Source organism: Canis lupus, chromosome 9, assembly GCF_003254725.2.
Source record: "Canis lupus dingo isolate Sandy chromosome 9, ASM325472v2, whole genome shotgun sequence".
NCBI lineage: Eukaryota > Metazoa > Chordata > Mammalia > Carnivora > Canidae > Canis > Canis lupus.
In genome coordinates this window covers 61747619-61774204 of record NC_064251.1, presented here as the reverse complement: position 1 = coordinate 61774204, position 26586 = coordinate 61747619, and the positions used below count along the sequence as shown (strand labels likewise).

Here is a 26586-nt window from a genome sequence, read left to right as displayed (position 1 = left end):
ACAACAGAAAAGCATGCAAATGCTTTCATTCCTTCAGCAACCTACTCCATGGATAGCCAACCAATTCACCCCCAGTTTTCACAGAACAGTCCTGGATTTAAAACTGAAAGAGTAGTAAGGGCCCAGGGCACTCCCTCAGTCCCGGGCAAACTCGGGAGAGCTGGTGGCCCTGGTACTGGGACACCTTCCATTTGCTGGTGTGTCAGAGGAAGGGCCATTAATGGCCAGTCCTGCTCCTATACTTCAAATCTGAAAGGCAGTCACACATCCCCAAGTGGGTCCCAAATGGGAGGGAAAGAAAATTCTGAATTTGCTTCATCTACTCATACCAGCCTGGATTTCACAAAAGATTAGAAGAAATCTTCACAAGACAATGTTTGTATTCTCCTATAAAGAATTCCAGGAAAAGAAACTCTGTAAAAGCTACCTTTGAAGCCATCTACCACCCATGATCTTCTAAAAATATTAAGTTCAGTCTACAATGATGTCGTTTTCATTTTCAGCACCAAATTGAATAAAGAAAACATAAAGATATGCTATCCACAGGCAGTCAGGTCCAGATTATGAGAGGCTTCGAAGTGGGTCACCAGAACAGACTTAAAGATGGCAGAAGACAGCCTTTGGACCTGGGGGAGAAAAGGTGGGCTGAATTCTAAATAAACCTTTAAGAATATTAGAAACTTTTTAGGGTAGCATGTTGAGCAAACAGCCTTGAAGTCTATTAATAATCTAGTCCATTCAGCACTAATAATCATAAGTGGGTTCTCCAAAGGAACTGTTAAAAAAAGCAACAACAGGCCCCAAATGGATTTTCAGCTTCTCCAGGAATGTAATCTCTAACCAGTGCATCGGGAATGAACTGATCCTGATAGAGTAATCTGCCTGCCAGACCCCTGCCTTTCTGCCCCCTTCTGCCTATAAAAACCTCTCATTTTGTACAGCTCCTTGGGTCTACTTTCTATCTGTTACACAGAATTACTACCCAATTCAAGAATTGTTGAATAAAGCCAAAAAGATCTTTCAATTAACTCCACATTCTTTTAACTGAAAGGAAGAACTAACATTTATTAGATGCCTACTGTAAGCCTGTTGTTCTAACAGTCACTATTTTCATTTAATATCTCACACCCCCATGGATTGATCATGTTCATCCATTTTTACAGGTGAGAGAAACAAAGCTCTGAGGTCATTCATATTGTACTATGCTAGATGTTGGGCATACAATAATAAACATGAGAGTCATAATAATAAAATAATAAACTACGAACCTTATAGTCATAAATAATAAACCCAAGAGACATGGTTCCTGCTTTCAAGGGGCTTAGAGGTTAGTGGAGAATGATAGACACTTAAAAAATTCTTTAAAAAAATAATTTTATGTGACCAGCTTGCGGAGAACCGGGATATGCATCCTGAGAACTGAAGAATAAGAAGACAAAGGAGATGGGAAGAAGGAGAGAAAGGAAAATAATTTCTTGTTTCCAGGCAGAGAAAATGGCAGGAGAGTTCTCAAGATTAGAACGTTCAGTTACATTTCCAAAGTAACATAGTTTATAAGTGGTCATATTCGTTTTGAATCCTGTGCTTTCTGACTCCAGAATTCTCCAGAATTCATGTTCTCTCTACTGCAATGCAATGTAACCAGCTGTACTTCAAATCTACAGAGGACAGGCCACACAAAAGACCTAGTTCCCAGCGATGATACTTACTCTTTCCCAGGCTAGTCTGATCATAAGAATGGCATAAGCGGGACTTGTTAAAAAAAAAAAATCCCCAGGTCTCAGCCCCACCGGGAAATCAAACTTTAAAAAATGTCACAGGTGATTTTTATGATCAGACAGGTTTGGGATACACTGAGTTAAGGCTTCGGGAAGCCTAAAACCCCACACGCTAAGAGCTTACTTCACTGCCACCTCCTGGACATTTTTAAGAACCGGGTGGAGCTCCTTGAAGTACTTTATACTTTAGCCTTCCAAGAAGAAAAGGAATGGGGATAAAAAGAAAGAGAACTCTCTAGAGATCAGTCAGCCAGCCAGTCAAATAAAAATTGCTCCCCTTCCCTTCTTGCAGCTTTCCTGTGGATTTTTGCTATCTCTCATTCTGGATTAAGTAATGTCTTCTCAGTATGGATTATGTGACTCCTATCAAAACAAAACCCATTCGGGTACCAGAAGGCTCAGTAACATGCTACTGATTTGGAGTCACCAAATTAAGGAGTTGAGTAGAGTAACTGAAGCAGCAAAATAATAAGAAACCAGAAATCTTTGCTTTCATCTGGGAAAGGTTATGGATTTAGAATCCAAACACTGAGGTTCAAATCCCAGACCTACCACTTACTAGATGAAACACGGACAAGATAATGAACCTCTCTGAGCCTCATTTCCCCCAACTGCGAAGGGGGTTGTTAATACCCCCTCCACAGAGTGGTTTCTAAGGAATATGTGAGATAATGGAGGTGGTAGCCGGACACCATCAGGCTCTTAACAAATGTTTGTTAATAAATAATAAAACAAGAGTGAATTTACAGCCTAACAAGAGAACTGTGCTAATATGGAACCAAGAGTTAATAAAGATATATTAAATTGATAAAAATAGAGATTTGCAGGCACGAAGCACTCATCCTAAGATATGCTCTAAAACAACAGGCCCTTTCCAATATACAGTGGATGGGATTATAATGTGGTTCTCTGGGATATAATGTTTTAAAGCAAATGGGTGGGAAAAGCTTTAATGTGCTAATTTTTGTTCACAGGTGACAGATTTCCTGGGAGCTGGGAAGAACCCAGTGTAGGTTTCAGAAAAGAGAGCAGACTTCAAGGTGAAGTGACATCAGCTCAGAGGCTGAAGAACTGGGAGAGCAAAGTGTGGGACAGGGGGAGTCATAGTGATGCCATATAGCTTAGAAAGGGCTTTAAGTGACTTTCCTTTACTAAGAGACAGAAAACACCATAGAATAAGTTTGATAGAGGCTGTGGGGAGGACACCAGAGGAGGGCACAGAGCCAGAGTCCAGGATCACAGAGAGAGCAATCTTGTCTTGGAGCTGAGGGGCAGAAGCCATCCAAACATAGAAAGCGGCAGAGTCAGCGGTATAGACTAGACCAGTCACCTGGGAGTGGCTGGATTGATGACATAAGGACTAAGCATGCCAGACACTGAGCTTGAGCCATAACAGACCCTCTTTCTCTACTAAACTCAGAAAGTCCCCAAAATTATTGAGAGCCACTGCTAACCATCAGATGTTTATGCAACAGGTAAAACTTACTGCATTCAGGAAAGTTCTACAGAATCCCCTAAAAAAGAACAAGAGAGGCCCACAGAGTGGTACAGTCATCAAGACTTGAGTTCAAATCTTGACTCTGCATGACTTTGGGCAAGTTACCTAACTTCTGTGAACCCATCTCTTTCTTTGTCTGGAAATCAGGGATAATATTTTTCGCCTCAAAGGTTTACAGGATTAAATGAAAAATACCTAACAAAGAAAGCACTGGGCAGTGTTTGCTTCTCTGCCACTAGAAACCAAACAAATAAAAAGGGCTCTGTTTCTATTATAGTCAATCCAACCTCTTTGATGAGTTCAAAAACTTGATTCAGAAAGTTGGTTGACAGTGTTTATGTGGGAAAGTAAACTCTCCAGCTAAAAGCCGATTTGCATTGGTTTATAAATCTGCCAAATATCCCTGCTGGGGAATCTGGAATCCGAGGCATCACGGAAAGAGGAAACAAGGGTCTTTATTAGTAAAGGCTTTGAAAATAAAGAAATGATGTACTTTATCTCTCACTTTCTCATGACAAGCCAAGTCTCTGATTCCTAAACCTTTCTCTCCACAATAGCTACCAGAATGAAAACATTCCCCCATTTAATGAATGCTAGATTTTTTTGCCCTACAGATATTCTCACACTAGCACACAAAACATATATATGAGGGTACGGTGGATGCAGCTGTATAGAGTGGTAACACCCTGTAGACGGTCAAATGTGTGTCTGGGGCACCAGTTAATTAAGTGATGGGACACCCACCCTGTGGAATGTTCTGCAGCCATAAAGAGAAGGATGTGGAAAATCAACTCATGCCCACGTGAAACAATGGCTAAGTTAAATTGTTAAATGAAATAAAAGGTGCAGAATAGGGGCACCTGGGTGGTTCAGTGGTTGAGCATCTGCCTTCGGCTCAGGTCATGATCCCAGAGTGCTGGGATCCAGTCCCACATCAGGCTCCCTGCATGGAGTCTGCTTCTCCCTCTGCCTGTGTCTCTGCCTCTCTCTCTGTGTCTCTAATGAATAAATAAACAAAATCTTTAAAAAAAAAAAAAGTGCAGAATAGGGATACCTGGATGGCTGAGTGGTTTAGCATCTGCTGTCGGCCAAGGGCGTGACCCCGGAGTCCCAGGATCAAGTCCCACGTTGGGCCTCCTGCTTCTCCCTATGCCTGTGTCTCTGCCTCTCTCCCTCTGTCTCTCATGAATAAATAAATAAATAAATAATAAATAAACAAACAAACAAACAAACTTTAAAAAAAAGGTGCAGAATAGAGGGCATCATATAAAAGCATTAGATAAAGAAAAAGAACTATTTATGCATGGATGTTTGTACATACATCTCTCTGGAAATGTACCAAGAAACTGCTCATAGTGGTTGCCTTTGAGGAAGGGAACTACAGATGGGATGAGAGACATATTTTTCAGAGTTCACACTTTTATACTATGTTGATTTTTTACCCTGTGTATGTTATTTTTAGTCAATCAATAAAATTGAGATATATGGTAATAATGAAGACACTAAATGACTAAAATGATGATACCGCGTGTTGGGTTATATACCACAGTGGGGGCTTTCTCTACATTCTCTCTCAACCATCCTCTGAGGCAAGGGTTATTATCCTCATTATTCAGCTGAAGAAAATGAGGCTCAAAGTTTGGACAAGTTCAGTAATTCTTCCAAGTCCACACAGCTAGCAAGGAGCAAAGCCTGGATTGGAATCCAGTTTTGGCAGACTCCAAATCCTTTTCTGTATACCGCATCACAGCTGAGACTGCAGGCCATTCACCAAAATGCATTTCATCTTTTTCTGGACACACTAGTCTACATTTCCAGTGTCCCTGGCAAGTGACAAAGCCTCTCAGTGACCAAACTTTATTCAGGCTCCTCTGAATGCTCTTTCCAGCTTGGCCTCCCATCTTTGACCTTCTGTGTCAGTCTCCACATGGCCCAGTCTTAGCAAGAATCCTGCTAAAGTCAGCTTAGCAAGACTACTCCCCCCCCCACCCACCCATTTCTGATCCCCCTCAGAATCTCATCAAATTCCTCATCCTCCACCTTGGGCTTCTGATCCCCCAAGCCCTTCAGCAAGAATCTTGTCCAACTGGTTTAGCCAACAGCCCCCTTGCCTCTTTTCAGTACTTTTCCATCCCTTTACTCCCAAGACATCCTTGGCTCTAAATCCCCACCTGTCAGGCAGCCCAGGTGGCTCAGTGGTTGAGTGACACCTTTGGTCCAGGGTGTGATCCTGGAGACCCGGGATCAAGTCCCATGCTGGGCTCCCTGCACGGAGCCTGCTTCTCCCTCTGCCTGTATCTCTGCCTCTCTCTGTCTCTCATGAATAAATAAATAAATAAATAAATAAATAAATAAATAAATAAATAAATAAATAAGATCTTTAAAAAATAAAAGAAATCCCCACCTGTCCTAGAGGTATAAAAAATGTAGCCCAGGCCTCTTTGCTTCTATTGCAAGAGTTCCTGAATAAAATCTGTTTTTACCACTACTGCTCAGCTCTGGTTTCCGCTGATGGGAGTTAAGTGTGAGTCACAGAGCACCTACTGCAAATCAGGCATTGTCTTAGGGCCTGGCAATACACTGATGACTAAGGGAGTCCCTACCAGTGCAGCGGGAAGACTTCACAAGTATTTGAGTCCTATCTCTTCAGGTCAGGTCGGAGACATTTCAAAATAAAAGGAGGATGGCAAGTTTGCATTTGTTTCCATAGTCTATACAGTCTGGACAGGTAACTGGTCTGGCTGGGGATGGGGAATGGAGCGGAGGAAGGGCAAGGGGAGGGCGTAGTCAGTCTCCCAAGTGGAGGTAGACAAGAGCCCCCTGCTGGATGGCCCCAGAGAAAACCCAACAGTGTAACCTCCAGACAAAAGCATCCTTTCCTGGCAAGAGAGAGGACAGAGAGAGGAGAGCTACGGGGCTAGATTTCCTCCCTCAATGAGTCTCTGCCCCTCTGCAGCTGAAGCCAGCGCTGGCACACAAGCTCACATTCTTCTGGGTCACAATCCCTCCCTGGACACCTGCTATAGGCCAGACACTAGAGAAACACACACACACACACACACACACACACACACACACACACACACCATCTCTGTCCTCAAAGTGCTCAGAGTTTACTGTCACTAAACAAATTATTATCTCCATGAAAAGCAATATATACAGAGAAACCTACCAGGTGCTAAGAGGACATAGAGGAAGAAGCAGCTGCTTCTGCAGGGAAGGAGGCTCATAGCAGAGCTCACACTTGGCTGGATATTGATGTGGGGCTCCAAGTCCAGCCAGCAGGGAGTAGAGGGAACGAAAGCAATTCCAGCCCAAGAGGTCAGTGGGAGCAGGGGTGGCGGCATGGCTGGTAGGGTAGAGCGCAGCTGGTATGGGAAAGTGGGGAGGAAGTCTGGCAGGGGTGAGGCAAACTGGCTAGCAGGGGAGATTTTAAGGGCCTTAAATGCTTTGCCAGAATGTGAATAGGGTTTGTTTTTTTTAAAAAAGATTTTATTTATTCATGAGAGTCACACAGAGAGAGAGAAAGAGACAGTCAGAGAGACAAGCAGAGGGAGAAGCAGGTTCCATGCAGGGAGCCCGACATGGGACTAGATCCTGGGTCTCCAGGATCATGCCCTGGGCCGAAGGCAGGCGCTAAACCGCTGAGCCACCCGGGCTGCCCCTGAATAGGGTTTTTGAATGTGAGAACACACACCCCACGGCCTGTCACCCCACCAGAGGGACCTCATCCCCTTGGCTCTTGCGGGTGAAGCCGTCTTCCAAAATCTCCTTTAAAATGTGATACCTGAGGAGGAATCACAATTAATTTGCTATCAACCTGCTCATCACTAACCAGCAAAGATCTCAGGATGGAGTCAAAACTGTCTTCAAGGAGAGCCAGACAAGTGTCTCTGAGGGGCAGAGAGGAGCAGATAAGACAGGCGGAAGGGAAAGTAACAGAGAGGGGGCAAGGCCGCTCCAGCCGCACAGGGCCACAGGGCATAGGGACGTGGCAGCCTCTCCCAGCTGTGCGCACAGCTGGTAGCCCGGAGCAGGGGGCAAACCGACGAGCCGCTGCCTTTGGGGACTGCAGTCGCAACCAACACAGGTTGCTGACCTCCATACCATTCAGCCTTTGCACAAAAATAAATCACTGCTTGTCTTGTGGAGAGGAAAGACTGCATGGGGGAGGCAATTCGGTGCAGTGGAAGGAGCGGGCAGCATGAGGTCTGGCCTAGGCTTGGGATTCTGGTTCCACCTCCAAGGGGCTGGTGTCCGGTACACTCCATTTCCTTCCTTACCTACCAAGTGCACAGCACCACCTCTGCTTGTCAGCAGCGCCCACGCCAAAGCTTCCAACAGCAGCAGCAGAAGGCTCAGAGTGGACCCCGGATGATGGTTTGTTCCCTTCTTTTCCCCTCAGGAGGGCCATGCATGTGAACAGCCTCTTTGTTCTTTTATTTCCACATGGTCTGAATTTGATTGAACTCTTGTCTTCTTCCTCAATGAGGTTGAAATATATCATTGGCTACTTAATGGCCCTTCAAGCACTGAGGCCTTTATGAAATAGCAGCATGATACCCATGTGATGACAGTGTCAGGGGCCCACAGATCTCTCCCCACGGCTTTGGGGAAGACAGCCTGCAGCTGCCCCACTGGCCGCCATCTCCTTCTGCCTGCAAGGAAACTCAAGGAAGGGGGTACCAATGCCTGGAGGGCTCCAGCAGCTGGATGGCTGAGGTCCCTCCCTCGCCAGAAGGGAAGACAGCGGTCCCTCGGGAGAAGAGACACCAGTGAGCCAATTCTCCCCTCATACCGCACCTACCCCACAACAGGACAGAGTGGAGGAGAGTGCACTCCACTTGGCATTGACGAAGACCTGGGCCCCTTGGCCAGCCCAGCCTCGGTTACCTGGTCTGTAAAGAAGAGCAAAGGTATATAGCCTGCTTGCCTCAGAGGGCTGCTTGGGCAGCTCCATAAAGTGAGAGTAGTAACTCTGCTGCTCTTCTGCAAGGAGGCCCTGTGGTCCTACCCTGCTGGTTTCTGCAGGTTGACTGGGTCACAAAGTACCGTCTCAGGGCTTACTAGATCTCAGCCACTCGCCACAGGCCAGAAACTGACCAGGAAGCCACTCACCCTGCCCTCAAGGAGGCGTTCCCTCCTTCCAGTTCACTCCCCCGAGCCCTTCATACAGCTTGCACACCACAGCCAGAGGGGTCTTTCCAACATCCAGAGGTGATCTGTCTCTCTCTCTCTCTCTCTCTCTCTCGCTCTCTCTCTCATGCACACACACACACACACACACACACACACACACACACACACCTGTTTGCAACCTCCCAGGGGTTCCGCAGAGCTCTCATTTGCAGCTGGTACCCATATGTCTTAGCCCCTGCACCATCCATTGCTGCCCCTCCCTCTATGCCCCAGCCACAGTAGGATGACACTGGTAGTTCCCCCATACCCTCTGTGCTCCAGCTTGCCACCCCATTGCTGTGCTTGCTGAGCTGAGCCTGAATACTGGAGCCCTTGCTCAGCTCTCCATTCCTTTCAGACTCAGCTCACAGGCCCCTTCCTTAGGATGCTTCACTGAGCCCTGAACCCGAGCCCTTTTCCACTGCTCTTCATCCACAGAGCTGCAATAACCAGAAAGTGAGCTTCCTGTGAGGAGGGACCCACAGGGGTCATTTCTTTGTTTACCTAGGGCTCAATGGAGTCCAGGGTGCAAAGTGAGGGCTCAGGAAATGTTTGGGGAATGAATGAAAAAATCATTTCAGCCAATACCTATGAAGAGCCTGCTCCATAGTGTGCCAGGCATTGTGCAATGAAGCATGATGCTATGATAATAAATGATAATAAACCAGACACATGTGGCCCTTGCACTAGTTCAAATTAAAATCTGGTGGGAAGAAGAAAAAATTAAACAAGCCATAACAGTGAAGCTGATTTGTGCTATGATGGAAGAGACAAGTAGACAGAGGAGGATATAGGCAGGAGAAGAGAAGATCATCACAGTCTATCAAAAATAGCAACACCTCACCAATCTGGAACTCAGCTATCCCACTTATCCAGAAAGTAGCAGGAACCCAGAAAGAAGGATTAGAGGCTACTTAAGAACCAATATATGTCAAAAAGACTGAATCTTACTTCCCTGAATGCCTCTGACACATACCGGCCTTTGCCAAGTAGGTTGCCCTCCTACCTGCAGGTTGACCTCATTTCCCCTCCGCCTCCACCATTCTTTGTATATACTTCTTTTTTTTTTTAAGATTTTATTTACTTATTCATGAGAGACACACACAGAGAGAGAGAGAGAGAGAGAGAGAGAGAGGCAGAGACACAGGCAGAGGGAGAAGCAGGCTCCATGCACCGGGAGCCCGACGCGGGACTCGATCCCGGGTCTCCAGGATCACGCCCTGGGCCGAAAGTGGCTCTAAACCGCTGAGCCACCCAGGCTGCCCTGTACATACTTCTAATAGAACCCTTAGCACCTCACACTGGGCTCATCAGCTATGACTGCTCCCCTAAGACTAGGGCCTCCAGAGCCACCACCTGCCACTTTTTTAGGTCATGCACAAGGGTGCCATGATGCTGGTCATATGCAGGCATCTTTCATATTTTGAACACTTTCCATATATTCATCTATTTTTTTATTCCATAACAAATGAATTATTCCTAAAAATATTAGTTATTAGATAATATTTACATACTATCATAGTAAAAGTACTTGTTGATTTATACTGGGAATTCAAAAGTATTCTGGTTCATTAAACAAACATCAGATAATTTTATTTGGGCAAATTTACATTTATGACTAGAATTTTATAGCAAATGGTACTCAAGAATCTTGTTTTAACAAGAAAATATGTATTGTTCCCCTTTGACAAATTGGATTATCAAAAGACTGTTGATCTTTTTTTAAAAAGATTTTATTTACTTATTTGACACAGAGAGAGTACAAGCAGGGGCATCAGCGAGAGGGGGCAGGAGAGGCAGAGGGAGAAGTAGGCTCCCAAGTGAGCAGGGAGCTGGATGCAGGACTCAATCCCAAGACCCTGGGATCATGACTTGAGCCGAAGGCAGATGCTTAACCAACTGAGCCACCAAGGCACCCCAAAAGACTGTTGATCTAATAACATATAAAATAAACTGTGTTTCTAAATCAGATCTGCTTTTATAAATCTGATATATAATTAGTGAGAACTTTTCATTTTTTTGAAAAATTCCTCATTGGTATTAAGGCAGTAGTTAAATCATGTTGCAGTTCTATCAGCTGATGTTTGTTTCTTGTGCCAGAATATTTCTGAATTTTGAGTTTAAATTAACAAGTATTTCATTATAACACCATGTAAATATTATTTAATAACTAATGTATAATTTAATAACTAATATTCATTTATCATCAATAACCTAATTGCCATAACAAATTTGTTGAGTGTAAATAATATATTGACTAATTTAATATTTTTTTCTTTGAGGAGGGGGCACCTTGTTCTCTCATTCATACAAAAGGATGGTATGGCCAGTAGTGGCCCTGGTACAAGGGCAGGGATAGGGGGGATCTCTGGGTGGCTCAGCGGTTTAGCGCCTGCCTTTGGCCCAGGGCATGATCCTGGAGTCCCAGGATCAAGTCCCGCGTCGGGCTCCCGACGTGGAGCCTGCTTCTCCCTCTGCCTGTGTCTCTGCCTCTCTCTCTCTGTCTATCATGAATAAATAAATAAATAAATAAGTCTTTAAAAAAAAAGGGGGGGGGCAGGGATGATGTCTAATTGTGTCCTTTTATTATTTTGTTTTTAGAAAGAGAGAGCAACGGGCGCCTGGGTGGCTCAGTTGGTTAGGTGTCTGCTTTAGGCTCAAGTCACGATCCCAGGGTCCTGAGATCCAGTCGGGTGCCGGGCTCCCTGCTGTGTGGGGAGCCTGCTTCTCCCTCTCCCTCTGCCTGCTGCTCTTCCTGCTTGTGTGCTCTCTCTCTCTCATTCTCTGTCAAATAAATAAATAAAATCTTAGAGAGAGGGAGAGCGAGAGAGAGAGCATGAGCAGGGGTGGGAGGCAAGGGGCAGAGGGAGAGGAAGAGAATCTTAAGCAGATTCCGTGCCGAGGAAGGAGCCCAAAGAAGGCCTGATCTCACAACCCTGAGATCGTGACCTGAGTCAAAATCAAGAGTTTGATGCTCAACTGATTAAGCCATCCAGGAGCCCCCACCACCACCTCTTTTAAAAATAGAGCTCCACTCAGTGTGGAGCCCAACACAGGGCTTGAACTTACAACCCTGAGATCATCAAGACCTGAGCTGAGATCATGAGATGAACCCCTAACCTAGTGAGCCACCCAGGTGCCCCTAGTTGTGTCTCTATTGTCAGTGCCTTGAATAGGGCTTGGGGCACAGTGGACATTCAACATATATTTGTTGAATGAATAATGGAGGAGTTCAAGGCCTCAGGATTTACAATGATATATGTATGCTTTATTTCACTGTGCTTTCTAGAAATACTTTTGCACATTCCAGTGGAATAGTATTGCATAAAGTCTTGAACAACCCTCCTTAGTGGCCAGCTGAAGCTTATTAAATTGTCCCCCAGCAGGGTCCAATCTCCTCTCCCTTTGTTCCCTAGACACAGAGTACTTTCTCTGTGAAGTCTTAGGAGTAAGAAGTTTTCACATACCATTAAAGGAACATCTTTGCAACCTGCCTAGAGAGTCGTAAAGTTTAGTTATTTCTGAGAAAGTGGCATAAAATCCAGTAAAATGGCAAGGCTTTGTGCAAGTAGTTTCACATAGATCCTGAGGTTCCTTAAGACAGGAACAAGTGCACAGGCTAAAGAAAGCTATCTTATCATGGAAAGTAAACCCAGCCAAAACCGAAGCCTTTCAGGGGCCTACAAACAGCTGGTTCTCTATTTCTGGCTCGAGCTTTGTAATGCCAGAGACAGGATGAGTTCACTGCCTGGAATCTCTTTATGTTATTTCCTTTTAAAGAAAATAGTCACTTTGAAGGTAGTCCAAAAACACAGCACTAGGACCATTACTGATTACACAGTTCAATTCAATTAGCATTTGCTAAATGCCTTCTCTGTGCCAGGCATTAAAGAACTCAAAGATGAATAAGACAAGCTCCCTGCTGCTGGATATCTTAGTATCCAGTAGGGGAAAAATCAAACCCTCTCAATCAACAGCCTTGCCCATACAGCCCCATCCTGACCCAGGAAGCACCACCTCTCCCGAGGTATATGACAGCATCCTCACTTGCCTCTGCCTCCACTCTAGAGTTCTGATCCATTCTTCAGAGGGGACATTTTTCAAAAGGCAGATGTAAATCATCTTTTCCCCTGTACACAGGCAACAATCAGGCCCCTGACGGCCTGCTGGTAAGGCAAGCATCAGATCAGAAGCTCCCATATCAAGCCAGGCCCTCTGTGAGGCCACATCCTCAGTGGGTAAGCCAGAAGAAAACCTACCTTGTCTTGTGTGTTGGCTCAGGGAAGGAGAGAAGAGCCCCCCCTTGGAATGCCTAACCAAACGCATGCAAGTCTGGAGTCAGAATTTATACTATGCCCATAATCTTAAAAGCCTAACACCAAAAATTTAGTTTTCAGCATTCTAGGTGAGTAGAGCCCTCTGAGCCATGGGCAAAAGATGAAAATCCTCACTTTAAACTCAACTCTCAGAGAATTACCAGAGATTAAAGTTCCAAAGAACATAAGCCTCACTGCCAAGAAAAAAAGGTCTAGAAATATCTCAATCAGAATCCCAGAAACAGAGATGTAAAACAATGGGTTAGAGACAATATTGAAAGAGAAAACAGATGAGAATTTTCTAGAATTGATAAAAGATACTAAACCTCAGAGACAAGAGTCCCAACAAATCTCAAGCAGAATAAATAGAAAGAAACCCTCACCCAGAAAATCTTAATGACACAGAAGACATGAAGATAAGGAGAAGATTTTAAAAGCAGCCAGAAGGAAAAAGACACTTCATCAGCAAAAATAGTCAACTGAGAACTGACCTCTCGATAGCAAAAATAGGAGTAAATGGTCACGTATTCTCAAAGTGCTGAGATCACATAACTATCTACCTAGTACTATATGTGCAGCAGCCCAATCTTTCAAGAATAAAGGCAAAAGGAAGGTAATCTTGCACAAACAGAAACTGATTGAGTTTATTACAAAGAGCCCCTCACCAAAGGAACGTCTAAAAGATTACTTCCAGGAAAAAGAAAATGATCCCAGAAGAAAGGTCTGAGTTGTAAAGTGGAATAATAAGCAAATGGTAAATGTGGGTGAATCTAAAATACATCAAGGCTTTATAGAAACGAATAATAAGGTCTAATTTGTAAAGTTCAAAAAAAGGATAAAGTAAGAGAGAACTAAAATACTGGACAACAAAAGCATGTAAGTCAGGAAGGATGCAACCAAAACGAAATATCCTAAGATACTTATGTTGTTAAGAGGAGAGTAAAGATACTAACTTTGGACGTTGTGAAATTATACACATATTAAATTTTTAGGGTAACCACTAGAAGAATAAAAATAGGATGCATAACTTCTAGACTAGTATGAGGGAAATGGGAAAAGGAAAAGTCAATTAAAAATATATGAAATCCATAATCATAAAGGGAAACACTAATATAACTCTTCAATGGTCAGACAGAAATATCAGGGCTATGACATTTGTCTAATGCAATCACAAGCTAATCTAATATACATATGTAAAATACTGCATTCAATAACTAGAGAATACACATTCTTTTAAAAAACAGATAGAAATTGACTATGTATTAGGCCATAGATCCAAAAATTGGAAAACAGAAAAAAGCAAGAAAGCAAGAGAAAGAGAGGAAAGAAAGAAGATCCTTTAATCACAATGTTATTAAGATAGAAATTAATAACAAAAAGAGAAGCAGAAATAATCTCACATGTTTAGAAACCCTTAAAAAAAACATAAAGCTGGGGGAGGTGGGTGAAATACAAGGTAACTTGGTGATGAGCACTAAGGAAGGCACTTGATGGGATGAGCACTTGATGGGATGGGATGGGGTGTTATACTATATGTTGGCAAATAGAATTTTTTAAAAAAAAATTTTTTTAAAAGAAAAAGGGAGAGTGATGGCTGGAACACAGAAAAAAAAAATAAAGAATAAAAATCAAATCAAAACAAAACAAAAAACCACAGAGCTAAATAACTCATGGGCCAAAGAAAAAAATCTTCATGAAAATGTAAAATACATAGAACTAAAAGGTGATTTTAAAAAATACTACACAGCAAGACTGTGGGTGCAGCCAAAGCAGTACTTAAGAGTCAAGTTTGTAGGGTTTTTTTTTTTTTTAAAGTAAACTCTATGCACAACATGGCACTTTAATTCATGCCCCCAAGAATCCCATGCTCTACTGACTGAGCCAGCTAGGTGTGCCCCAAGCGTGTAGTCCTGAATGTTTTATTAGAAAAGATGACAGGTTAAGCATCCTAATCAATGTCAGATATAGGACAACATGATAAGCCTCAAAAGTAGAAGAAAAGATATCGTAAAGAGCAGAAAGCCATGAAATAGGAAACAAAAATAGAATGGAGATGATCAATAAACCAAAATTTGCTTCTCTGGAAGAATTAATCAAACTGAGATCTGTATAAAGTACTATAAGTGACTAAGCAAGGGTACTTAGCCAGCCTGGGGTGGGTGGGAGTGGGGGGGTCAGGAAGACTTATGGAAGAGAGGAGGCATGAGCTGATCCTTGAAGGATGTATAAGAGTAGCCAAAGAAAGGAAGGGAACATTCTAAGGAAAAGCAAAAACATGACTAAGGTAAAGGGAAATGGCACAGCATGAAGGGAGGGCAGTGTTAGTAGTGGGTAAAGTTCAAGGCATGGAATATGTGAAGTCTAGAGAAGCTTAAGGCCCAGATATTAATAAAAAAATATTCAACCAAGCCTTTATTGTATACCCAATGTCATGGGCTAAATACATGATTATATTTTTTTATGCTGGCAACAAACAACTCCATGAAGTTTAATTGTATCACGCCCATTCTTTAAGAATCTCAATCAGAATCCCAGAAAATGAGATGCAAAACAATGGGTTAGAGACAATATTGAAAGAGAAAACAAAAAAAAAAAAAAAAGAAAGAGAAAACAGATGAGAAGAAACTGAGGTTCAGAGCAAAATTTCCCCACGGTTACATAGTGAGTTATTTCAAATCCATATCTGTGTGGTTCCAAAGTCCATGCTACACTGCATCTCAGGTCACAGAAGCCTTCATATGGACCTTTTATAAGGAGCCTGAAACTGTATTCTTGGGGCAAATATTCTAATTTACCCCACAAAAAATACAAAAATACAACTTAACAACTTAATCTTACACTGAAAGTTTGGAATGGTGTTACAGCTGCCACTACTCTATGCCACCAGGACAGAGTCCCTTTCATACAGGTGTCCAAAAAGCTGATTGATGTACAGTAAAAAGCAATATTGCAAAGCAGAATGACAACAGGAAGCACTGGCCTGATGTGTGTTCCTGAAACATGCTTACAATTACTACCTGGGAGGGTACCTGGGTAGCTCAGTCAGTTAAGCATCTGCCTTCAGCTCAGGTCATAATCCCGGCATGAACCGTGCATTGGGCTCCCTGCTCAGTGGAGAGGGGAACTTCTCTGCTTCTCTCTCTGCTCCTCCCCCAGCTTGTGCTCTCTCATTCTCTCTCACTCTTTCTCTCAAGTAAGTAAATAAAATCTTGAAGAAAAAAAAAAGACAATTATTACCCGGGAGGCAAGTACTGTTCAATGACGAGAACTGGATAAGCGTATGGCACTTTTTTCAACATCTTTATTGACATACAATTCACATACGACACAATGCACCCATTTAAAGTATACAGTTCAACAGTTTTTGGCATAGTCATGGAGTTGTGCAACCATCACAACCTATTTTAAGACATTTTCATCACCCCAAAGAGAAATCCTGTACTAGCAGTAATTCCCAACTTCACCACCAAAAGCCTCCCGCAGCCCTAGGCAACCAGTACTGTACTTTATATAGATTTCTCTATTCTGAACATTCCATATAAATGCAATCACATAATGTGCAGTCTCTGTGATTGGCTCCTTTCGTGTAAGATGTTTCCATCTTTTTTAATATTTTTTTAAATTTTATTTATTTATTTGCGGGAGAGAGAGAGAGATAGAGAGAACACAAGCAGAAGGCAGGGAGAAGGAGAAGCAGACTCCCTGTAAGCAGGGAGCTTGATCCCAGGATCCTGGGATCGCGACCTGAGCCGAAGGCAGACACTTCACCAACTGAGCCACCCAGATGCCCCCCATGTAAGATGTTTTCAAGGCTCATCCACGTTGTGGCGGGTATCAGTGCATTCCTTCTTAGGCCAAATAATATTGCACTGCATGGATATTCCACATTTTGTTTGCCCGTCATCTCATGGACATTTGGTTGTTTCCACTTTTTGCCTATTGTGAATAATGCTACCATGAACATTAGCATACATGTTTCTTAGTGAACATTTGTGTTCATTTCTCTTGGGTATATACCTAGGAGTAAACTACTTGGATGTAGTCATTCCATGTTTAACACTTTGAGGACCTGCCAAACCGTTTTTCAAATGGCTGTACCATTTTACATGCCCACCAAGAGTATATAAGGGCTCCAATTACTCCACATCCTCACCAACACTTCTGAATTTGTTTTTTTAAACATCCTAGCGGATACAAAGTGGTATTTCATTGTGATTTTAATTTTCATTCCCCTATTGGCTAATGATGGCGTGTAACATTTTAATACCTTTAATGTGTCCCCTTTTTTTTTTTTCTTACCAGAGATATTCTGACAAAACCTAAGAAATAAAGAAATAACCTATTGAAACTTTCCTCCATTTCATTACCCAATTGTATGTAAAATGCCTAAACCTTAGCTCTGGGGAAGGAGATCCAGGAGCTAGATGTGGGGAGAGGGTCAAGGGTAGAAAATCAAGCATGTCCACTGAGTATGTTATTTGAAAATTTAAAAGTGGCTTTCATTTTGATGTGGCTATAGATGTGATAGCTGCACAAAAACAGCCCTATCAAAATGCCCTGTATGAACTAGGAATAATTATCAAAACTAGATTTGCTGAAGACGGAAAAGATTCACTTAGTTTACTCTCTTCTCCAATATTTGTTGTTACATCTTTCAAAAGCAAATACTTCTAGGAACTCTCATATACTGTTGAGTAGAAACTGCTACAATTCTTGAAAGCAAATCAGTGTATCTTTCAGAAGCCTGAAATTATACATGTCCTTTCACCCAAATATTTCATTTCTGCAAAGTTTATTTTAAGATAACTTAAAATGTAGGGGGAAATGACTCCAGAAAATTTTTTCACAGAGGAATCAATCTAAACACTTAATAACATGAAAATAAATAAATAAATTTCACTGAATGAGTTTTTTATTTTATTTATTTATTTATTTGTTTGTTTATTTATTTATTATTGGAGTTCGATTTGCCAACATATAGTGTAACACCCAGTGCTCATTCTGTCACGTGCCCCCCTCAGTGCCCGTCTCCCAGTCACCTCATCCCCCTGCCCTCCTCCCCTTCTACTACCCCTTGTTCATTTCCCAGAGTTAGGAGTCTCTCATGTTCTGTCACCCTCTCTGATATTTCCCACTCATTTTCTCTCCTTTCCCCTTTTTTTTTTTTTAATTTTTATTTATTTATGATAGTCACAGAGAGAGAGAGAGAGAGGCAGAGACACAGGCAGAGGGAGAAGCAGGCTCCATGCACCGGGAGCCCGATGTGGGATTCGATCCCGGGTCTCCAGGATCGCGCCCTGGGCCAAAGGCAGGCGCCAAACCGCTGCGCCACCCAGGGATCCCTCTCCTTTCCCCTTTAATCCCTTTCACTACTTTTTATATTCCCCAAATGAATGAAACCATATAATGTTTGTTCTTCTCCAATTGACTTGAGATTTCTTTTTAACAATTAAGATGACATTTCCGGGGCAGCCCGGGTGGCTCAGCAGTTTAGCGCCGCCTTCAGCGGAGGGCGTGATCCTGGAGTCCCGGGATCAAGTCCCACATCGGGCTCCCTGCATGGAGCCTGCTTCTCCCTCTGCCTGTGTCTCTGCCCCTCTCTCCCTCTCTCCCTCTCTCTCTTTGTCTCTCATGAATAAATAAAATCTTTAATAATAAAAAAAAACCCACCTAGCTCCATAGAAATGTAAGACCCTAAGGTTCTCCACACAGCCTGTTAATCCATTAGAAGTTTAATGGCACCTGAAGATAGAATTGTGCGTGCTTTCTACCCTTTTGAGAGAACATGTCAGCAATAAGTAAAGACTGCTTTTAGTGACTAGGAAGGAAAAAATTTTCAATTATTATAGGGTAGATTATGCAAGGCAAATGGTTATCTATTAAATGTTTAAATAATCAACAGGGGAAAGGCTTACAATGCATAGGAGACACAAAAGTAACTATCCATAATATAAACCAATAAAAAAAACATTAACAGAAGCAAAATATAAACATAAACAAGAGATAAATGAACAAAGAATATACTGAGGCATTCCACAGATGAAGTAGTACAAAGGACTGGTAAGCATACAGAAAGCCCAACCTTACTGACAAGCAGAGAGATGTAAATCAAAAGAACACATTTTTACCTTCAGTTGGGCAAAGATTTAGAGCATTAATAGAAGATAGCATCATTGCAAAGGAGGTGAGAAGACAGGCATTCTCAACATTGCTGGTGGCATTTGATAGTAACCACCAAAACACAAAGTGACAACCCTCTGACCCAACAATTCCTAGGAATTTATCCTAAGAAGTATTTGTACAAATAAACAATGTCTGAACAACAATATCCTGTGCCTTTCTTTGTAATTGCAAGGAATAAGTGTGGGAGCAATATCCATCAATAAATTTTATGATGGTATATCCACAAAGTGGACTATTAAATTGTTACTAACATGAAATGAACCTATATTTATTAACAGAGAAAGATATCCAGGCTAAAAAAGCAGTTGACAAACACTATACATATTGTTTAACTGCAGCATTGAAAAGAACGTATGTTTGTATTTATACACTACATGTGTATCTCTTGCATCTCTACATATGATTGATATTATGATATGGTGGTCATTAGCGCTGTTCACTGGATACTCTGATTATCCTCTTTATACCCTCATGGTAGGACCGCACACCCTCAGCTCTGTGAAGTCAGCCATGCCATGTAACACTTTGGTGAAGGAAATGTGAGCACAGTCACTTCTGCGCAGAAGTCTTAAAAGTCAGAGTGCACAATTTGCACAGTCCCTTCCCCTCAGTGACTCAATGAAGCAGGTGTTGAGCTGGAAGCATGAGTCTCTGAATAACCAAAATGATGAGAGCTTCCCCATCCCCCCCTCCACCAATCTGCATTGAATCCCTGAGTATGAGCAAGAAATAAACTTTTGTTATTATTAAGTCATTGATACATTATGGTTGCTTGTTACCACAGCACAATTTAGTTATCCTGATAAATGCAGGAATAGGAGAAGAATCTGGAAAGATACATACCAAACATTAACAGTGGTGTTGCCTCTTAAGGAGAAGAGTTAGAAGGGAAGGGGATGGGGTGAGGAGTAGGGGCTTAGGAGGTTATTTTACACACCTGGGAGCTGTGTACGTTTTTTATGAGCACATATTATTTTTGGAAATTGAACAAATTTATTTATAAATAGTCTAAGATGTCTAGAAAATTTACCATTGTTGCTTTTTTATATTCCAGTAAAACACAGTTCTGACACAAAGAGAAATAAAATCTCCCTATGAGCATAAAGAACAAAACAGGAAAACTGTCCTTCATAAGAATTCTAGGCAGATGGACAGAAGGACATTTTGGAAAAGTAACATTCTACTGAAAGGGATGATGGGCACAGGACAAAAACTGCCCTATTCTTCCAGCTCCATGAAGGATGAGGACATTTTATTCAGATGACAGAGAAGCAGATGGGGATAGAGAAAGAGTCGTCAGAACTGCCTGCTAGGACTTACAAAGGCATTTATAAAAATCACTAGATAATGGTCCAAACACATCCAGGGAAACAAACACACATAAAAATGGCAGCCGTTACAACAAGGCACCACTTGATGTGACGTGAGAGAGATATTAGTCCATCTGGGATAGAGAAACATGATTACTGTTCTCACTAGCAAAACAATAATCTTTGCAGAAGAATCTGAGGAACATAGCCTGGCTGCAAGGGAGCAACTGCAAGGAAGGGAGGAGTTCAAAACTAATGAAAGGACAAGTAATGTTATGCCAAAGCCTGTTCATGCCACCAAGCTTCTTTTATAAAACTTAATTAAGATGTCACAGAAATTCATTGGAGGGAAAGCCTAACAGGTATTCCTACTGTAAACACAGGCATTTTAAAGATTTTCTGATTTAACCCTCATAACAACCCTGCCAAGTATTCTGTGCTCATTCCTCGAGATGAGAAACCTTTGGCTCAGAGAGGTAAAGCAAGTTGCCCAGGGTCACAGAGCCAATATCCAAACCCATGTCTGGCTATGGTCTTTCCAGAGTCAGTGGGGAGGGCTGTAGTAGGGATGATGGCAGAGAATAGAGAATTCAGCCCAGGAACTCCCTAACTCTTCCACACAGTTAATGGGTATAATCACACACACAACCTCAGCCCTCCCTGCGAACTCAAATATCTAAAATAAGCTCTCCATGGTGATACATTTGATAATTAATACACCAAAGTATGAGGTAGGCACCAGGTTCAAAATGGAGGCTTTAAATTTTTCAGTTAAATTCACAAAACCTTAGAAGTATAATCGGTTTAAAAAGTTTAAGTCCGTGCTACTTTAAAATTTTTAAACTTAGACTACATCACGTTGACATTCATTTAAAATGTAACTGTCCCCACTTGATGGGATGAGCACTGGGTGTTATACTATATGTCGGCAAATCGAATTTAAATTTTTTAAAAAGTGATAGAAAATGTAACTAACTGTCCCTTATCCACAGAGAGGATGTGTGTTTTTGCTCTCTGCGCTATCCCAAGAGTCCAAATATAGTCTGGCACAGAATAGGTCTCAGTATGTCTGTGAAATGATTCCGCTGAGCTGGTCATAGATGCTCTGGTTAACCAGTAACCTACATACACAGACTTAAATTCTATAACAGTTTTTCTTTTCTAGTTTTTAAAAAGTAGATCAAAAAACCAGTGTCTGTACTTGCTCAAAGGAAGAGAAATGGCTAACATTTACTAAATACTGAAAGTATGTCAGGCATTGGGTTAAGGCAATTTAGATACATTCCCTTATTTTATCTCACAAAAATTCTGCAAGGTAGGTGTCACTTACCCGTTGTTACAGGTCAAGAAATTGAGGCTCAGATTATGTATTTAGTACATGATCAGTTTAGTCACACAAGTCATTAGTAGCAAGGATTTTAACTCAACTGTCTGAATCCAGAGTTCATGCTAGCTCCAAGACACAACACTTCCCCTCTAGAGAAAGCACTTAAAGAGTGAGCAATTACTATTATAATATGTCCTTTTCAAACAATAGATTTAAAAGAAAATGAGAATGTATTATTGAATTTTTACATTCAACTTCTGCTGATACAAAATCAGAATCCAGGATGCTACCGAAATTGAGGCTATTTACAGTAGAAGGTATGTTTACATAATATGGGAAACAGCTCTAGCAATTATCAGCTGAAAAACCAAAATTTTAATTTGTACTGGCCTTTGAACTTGAGTATGAGCCCCTGGAACTTGTTGATTTTTTAAAGGCCTGTTTAAGGCGTTCATGTGGATTTGTGAAGCTATCGCACATACCACACCATTCAAACAACAGAGGTAGTGAATTGTAATTGTAACGGTATGACAAGCTCAACAGGCAAAGGAAAAATTCTGGAGGACTAGACATTAAAATAACATGTCTGTTGAAAGGAGAGCATTTGATGGAGTAGGATATAAACCATTCTTACATACAATGCTGCGTGCAAAAAATGGAACATAAGTTGCAATAACTATCATTGAAATGAGAAAGGGAGGTAAGATTAAACCGTCCAATTTTTCACTTTATACTTCATCTTCTTCCAGAAGGAATGATACAGCAGGATCACATTCCAGAGAGGAGCAAGGCAACTCAGCTAGGCAAATGGCACCCAAATTAAATTACTTCTCCTCTGTGAGCAGCAACAAGATAGGATTTGGAAGGTGCAGGCACCAAATGCTCCCTCTGCCAGGCAAGATATATTTCCACGTGCTTTATTTTAAGTCCTATTTGCAATATCGCTCTCCTGGTTCTGAGTGACTCTGTCATTTGAGAGTTATGCATCAAACAAATGGGAGGGTTAACCAGTGGAGAATTATAAAACACCCCAGCAAGTAAGTTTCGGAACAAGAAAGACCACTGTTTGAGCCCGGACTCCCTCTCTTGCTGCGCCCACCTCAGTTTCTTCAAGCATTATCTGGGACTAATGATAATCAAGCAACTCCTGGCAGGGTAGATTTTAACAAAGGATTTGTAAGGAAAACAGCGTAGGACTGTACACTGATTCTAAGCACAGGCCCTGGATGGCTCTGCCACTTGTTACCTGTGGCTGTGGGCTAGCCCTGTACCAACCTCTCCCTAAGCCTCAATTTCCTCATCTGTAATTTGGAAATGAGAGGAGGATCTACTTTGGGGGTTGCTGTGGGGATTAAATAAAACAATCCATAGTAAATGTCTGATATAATATTTAATGAACATAAACCTCTTAGTGCAATGCCTAGCACATAACAGATATTTAATAAACAGTAACTGATATTACATAAGTTTTAAATAGAGCCATATAATAAATGTATACATATTCTAAAGAAGGCTGGATAAACTTCAGAAAACAACCCAGGTTTCAGAGTCTCTGAAACAAAGAGTTTACACTGTAACAGATCTTGGGACAGGGACTTATGCAAGCTGTTACCAACAAAGGTCCTTCTATTGAATCTCTCAGCGCCTACATTCATGTCAGCTAGCTGGTGTCCATGGCACCACCGTGCACATACATATACACAACCTACATCTCCAAGGAAGGCAGCTCATAACAAGAGCGGCATCTACTCTCCTTTTCCCCAAGGTTTCTTTACTAATGGTGTCAAAACTGCAAAAGAATACACAGGGGGCAGGGAAAGAGTCTCACACAATTGGAAGAAGACCATACAATTCCCTAAATATTTATTGAGCATCTACTATGAGCCAGGAATCATCTCTCTCTTTCATGTCATAACTTCAATAGTGACTCCATAAACCTGATTTTGCTATTCTCAAATAAACTTTTGTCATATCTATTAAGTTTACAGAGCCATCATTTACAGAATTTTCCTTTGCAAGGCAAATTCATTATCATGAACATGACTGGATTAGACCTGACCAGAGTGGATATAACTGAAAACCGAATCATCAGAGAGTTGGCGTGGTACACCTGGGGCTGAGAGAGTGGGCAAGCAAAGCTGAGTCTATATATGGCAAGATTCTGTAATCATATTCAGGCAGAAGCACAAGTTTCTTGGCATGGCCTCCAACATCCTCCATGATCTGGCTCCTTCTCCATCTCTCCCCACTCTCCCACATGCTCCCTATCATCCCATTCTGCATATAAAATCTGTCCCATACTCCCTGCCTTTGTTCCAACTCTGTGAGGAATGGCCTTTACCTCTTCAACTCCCAGACTGGCCTGCATGTCTGTCTTTCACACTGGAAGTTGCTGGAGGACAAGGAGTGAATCCCATTCACATCTGTATCTGTAACTCCAACCTGGGGTCTGCAGATAGAGATCCATTAGGAAACAGTCAGAAGAGTCCAGAACTGAAGGCTGGTTCCAAATGGAGCTCTGTTTCAAATGCTAGCTTGGCCATTTATCAGCCATATGACCCTTGGATAAGTTAACCTCTGTGTGCTTCAATTTACTCTTTCATAAAATGGAGACAGGAGGCATTTTACTGAGTTGTTGGGGAAATCAAATCACTGTAAATACATGAAGCACTCAGAAGAGTACCTGGCACAGGATAAGAGTTATGTAAGAATTCATCATATTTGCCGATATTTCATAAAACATTGCTGTTAAATGTATGTGTAATAAAGAAAAGTGAAGGAGGAAGGGAGACTGTGTCCCGTAGCTGAGCAAACACTGAGTTCACATGCTGGCTACATGCTGTCCTGCTAAATGGATCATGTGGTGTGGCCCCTCACTATGCACTCACAAAGGAAACACCGGGTTTTTACCCTGGTTGGTGTCCATGACCTTATTTCTTACCTGGGCTACCCGCCCACCCCTGCCAGAGCCAGCTAGCTGGGTACTCCCAAATCGTGCAGCAACAGCACAGCATGACATACCAGGGACACCGCTCAATCCCTTGTGTCCCAGCCCCCACTGGAGATATCCCTGCTCCTAGAACATTGTGCTGAGCATTATAAATGATCTTGTCCAACATCTCTCCCTAACAGAAATACTGAGGTCTGGAGAGGTAGTGTCTGCACCTTCTTAGTACCCCTTTTAAAAAGGCTACTTTGTCATGCAGTCAACTTTACAGTAGGTACTAAAAATAGCATCATCCTAGTTTAAAGCTGGACGGAACTCAAGGTTTACCTACTCTAGTACTTTTGAAACTCTACCTTTTAGGGTGTCAGGATGAACTGTGAGCTCTGTGGCAAGTATCTCATTCATTCATTTGGTGAATATTTATTGAACACCTATGGTGTAACCCAAGCCAAATACCACTCCTGCCCTCCCAGGAGGACCAGGTCCTCACAGACTCATAGCGAAGAGTGGCATTAAGCAAACAATCACACACCTAATAGTAAAGTCCTATTGTTGTGAGTGAATTTGCTTTAAAATACGCCAGAAAGAGTAACTCTTACTTACCTGTCAATATGCTTTCTGAGCAAGAAGAAAAAGGCAGAGCTGGGGCAGAGAGGGCAGTTACAGGTAGGGCCTGGAAACTACCCACTCCACTGGGTTCACCAGTGCCAGGGTCTTGTGTAGACTAACGTTACTATTATGCGGCTACAGGAGAGCCTGGGAACCACTGAACTAACCCAACCGACCCTGTTTGACAGACAGGTAAACGAAGAGGCCTAAAGAGTTTAACTCACTTGACAAACTAGCAGAGTCAATACATGGAAGAAATTTAAAATCTTTTAGTGGCTCACACAGTCTGCCAAAATCAAGTTCACATCCCACAGCATGGCCCCTGGTCTGAACCCTTCTCATTTCTCCAGCCTCCACCTCACTACTATCCTGCTGCCCACTGATATCCAGCCACTCGGAACTATATGCAAAACCCCAAATGGACCTCTGCTATACCCCTACTATGCTCTCTACCAGATATCCAAAGTTGACAGCCCCTAGATAACTCCCACTCCTTTTCAGCACTCAGAACTCAGCTTACAACTCTCTCCTCCAGGAAGCTCTTCTCGAGATGGCGAAGCTCCCTCTTCTCCCATAGCACTTAGAGCTTTACACAGGGACAGGGAAACACTCATCACATAATGTATTCATCCATTCAACAAACATTTATGGAACACTTTCTACATGCCATGCATCTGAGGATACAGCAGCAAACAAAACAAAGCCCCTTGCCCTCATGGAACTTACATTCTAATAAGGGAAGCAGATAACAAACAAACAATACACGATATAGTATCAAGTAGAGTTTAGTGCCATAAAAAAAAATAAAATAAAATAAAATAAAGAAGAGCAAGGGTCGGAGGAGGGATCACAAAGAAGGCTTCTCTGAGGAGGTGGCATTTGCTCAGAGATCAAAAGCAACAGAGCAAGCCATGCAAATAACTGGGGAAAGAACATTTTGGGAAGTAGCAACAAAGACCCTATAATCACCGCAATGACTTGTTTTACTTGTGTTTTTATTCCTACTGAACAATTAAGGTCCTTGAGGGCAAAGGTTAAGCGTTTTTGATTCCCAGGGTCCAGCATCCATAGCGGACACTCACAGACTGTGAGCATGAACCTGGCGCGTATGCCTGCTGGTTTCTGAGACCTTCTGGTTCCACCTCCCAAGATCTAGCCGGCTTCGTGTCTGTCTCTCCCACAGGGCTAAGCTAAGCACAGGCCCTCCTTGGGCCAGTCGGCCTCACCTGATTCTGCGGCTTGGTTTCAGTCCCTGGATTCTCTCTTCGTTAGGACCACAGCACTGACAAGTCCTCCCTCACATCACTGGCCCAGGTCTGCGACCCTGTCCGGAGCTGGGAGCCCTCCTTCCAGCTTTCCTAGGCACGCAAGTCCTCCTCTGAATCCCGCAAGGCCCAAGCCTGGGGGCCCTGACGCCCGGAGTCAGACTTCCCCAGTGGC

The 26586-nt window shown here is 42.5% G+C and overlaps 1 protein-coding gene across 5 annotated transcripts in view; it reads right to left on the bottom strand.

The window, feature by feature from the left end:
* The window catches only part of TTLL11 (tubulin tyrosine ligase like 11), a 245235-nt gene that overhangs the window by 217251 nt on the left and 1398 nt on the right, over positions 1 to 26586 (bottom strand). The window contains exon 2 of one of the 5 annotated variants that reach the window (XM_049114501.1): positions 23932 to 24039. The exons of 3 other annotated variants lie outside the window; for them this stretch is intronic. In XM_049114501.1, the coding sequence (XP_048970458.1) occupies positions 23932 to 23958 (27 nt within the window). In that variant the 5' untranslated portion in view covers positions 23959 to 24039. Of the gene's footprint in view, positions 1 to 23931; positions 26367 to 26586 lie in introns of those variants that run through there. One more of the 5 variants, XM_049114500.1, reaches the window with a different exon arrangement.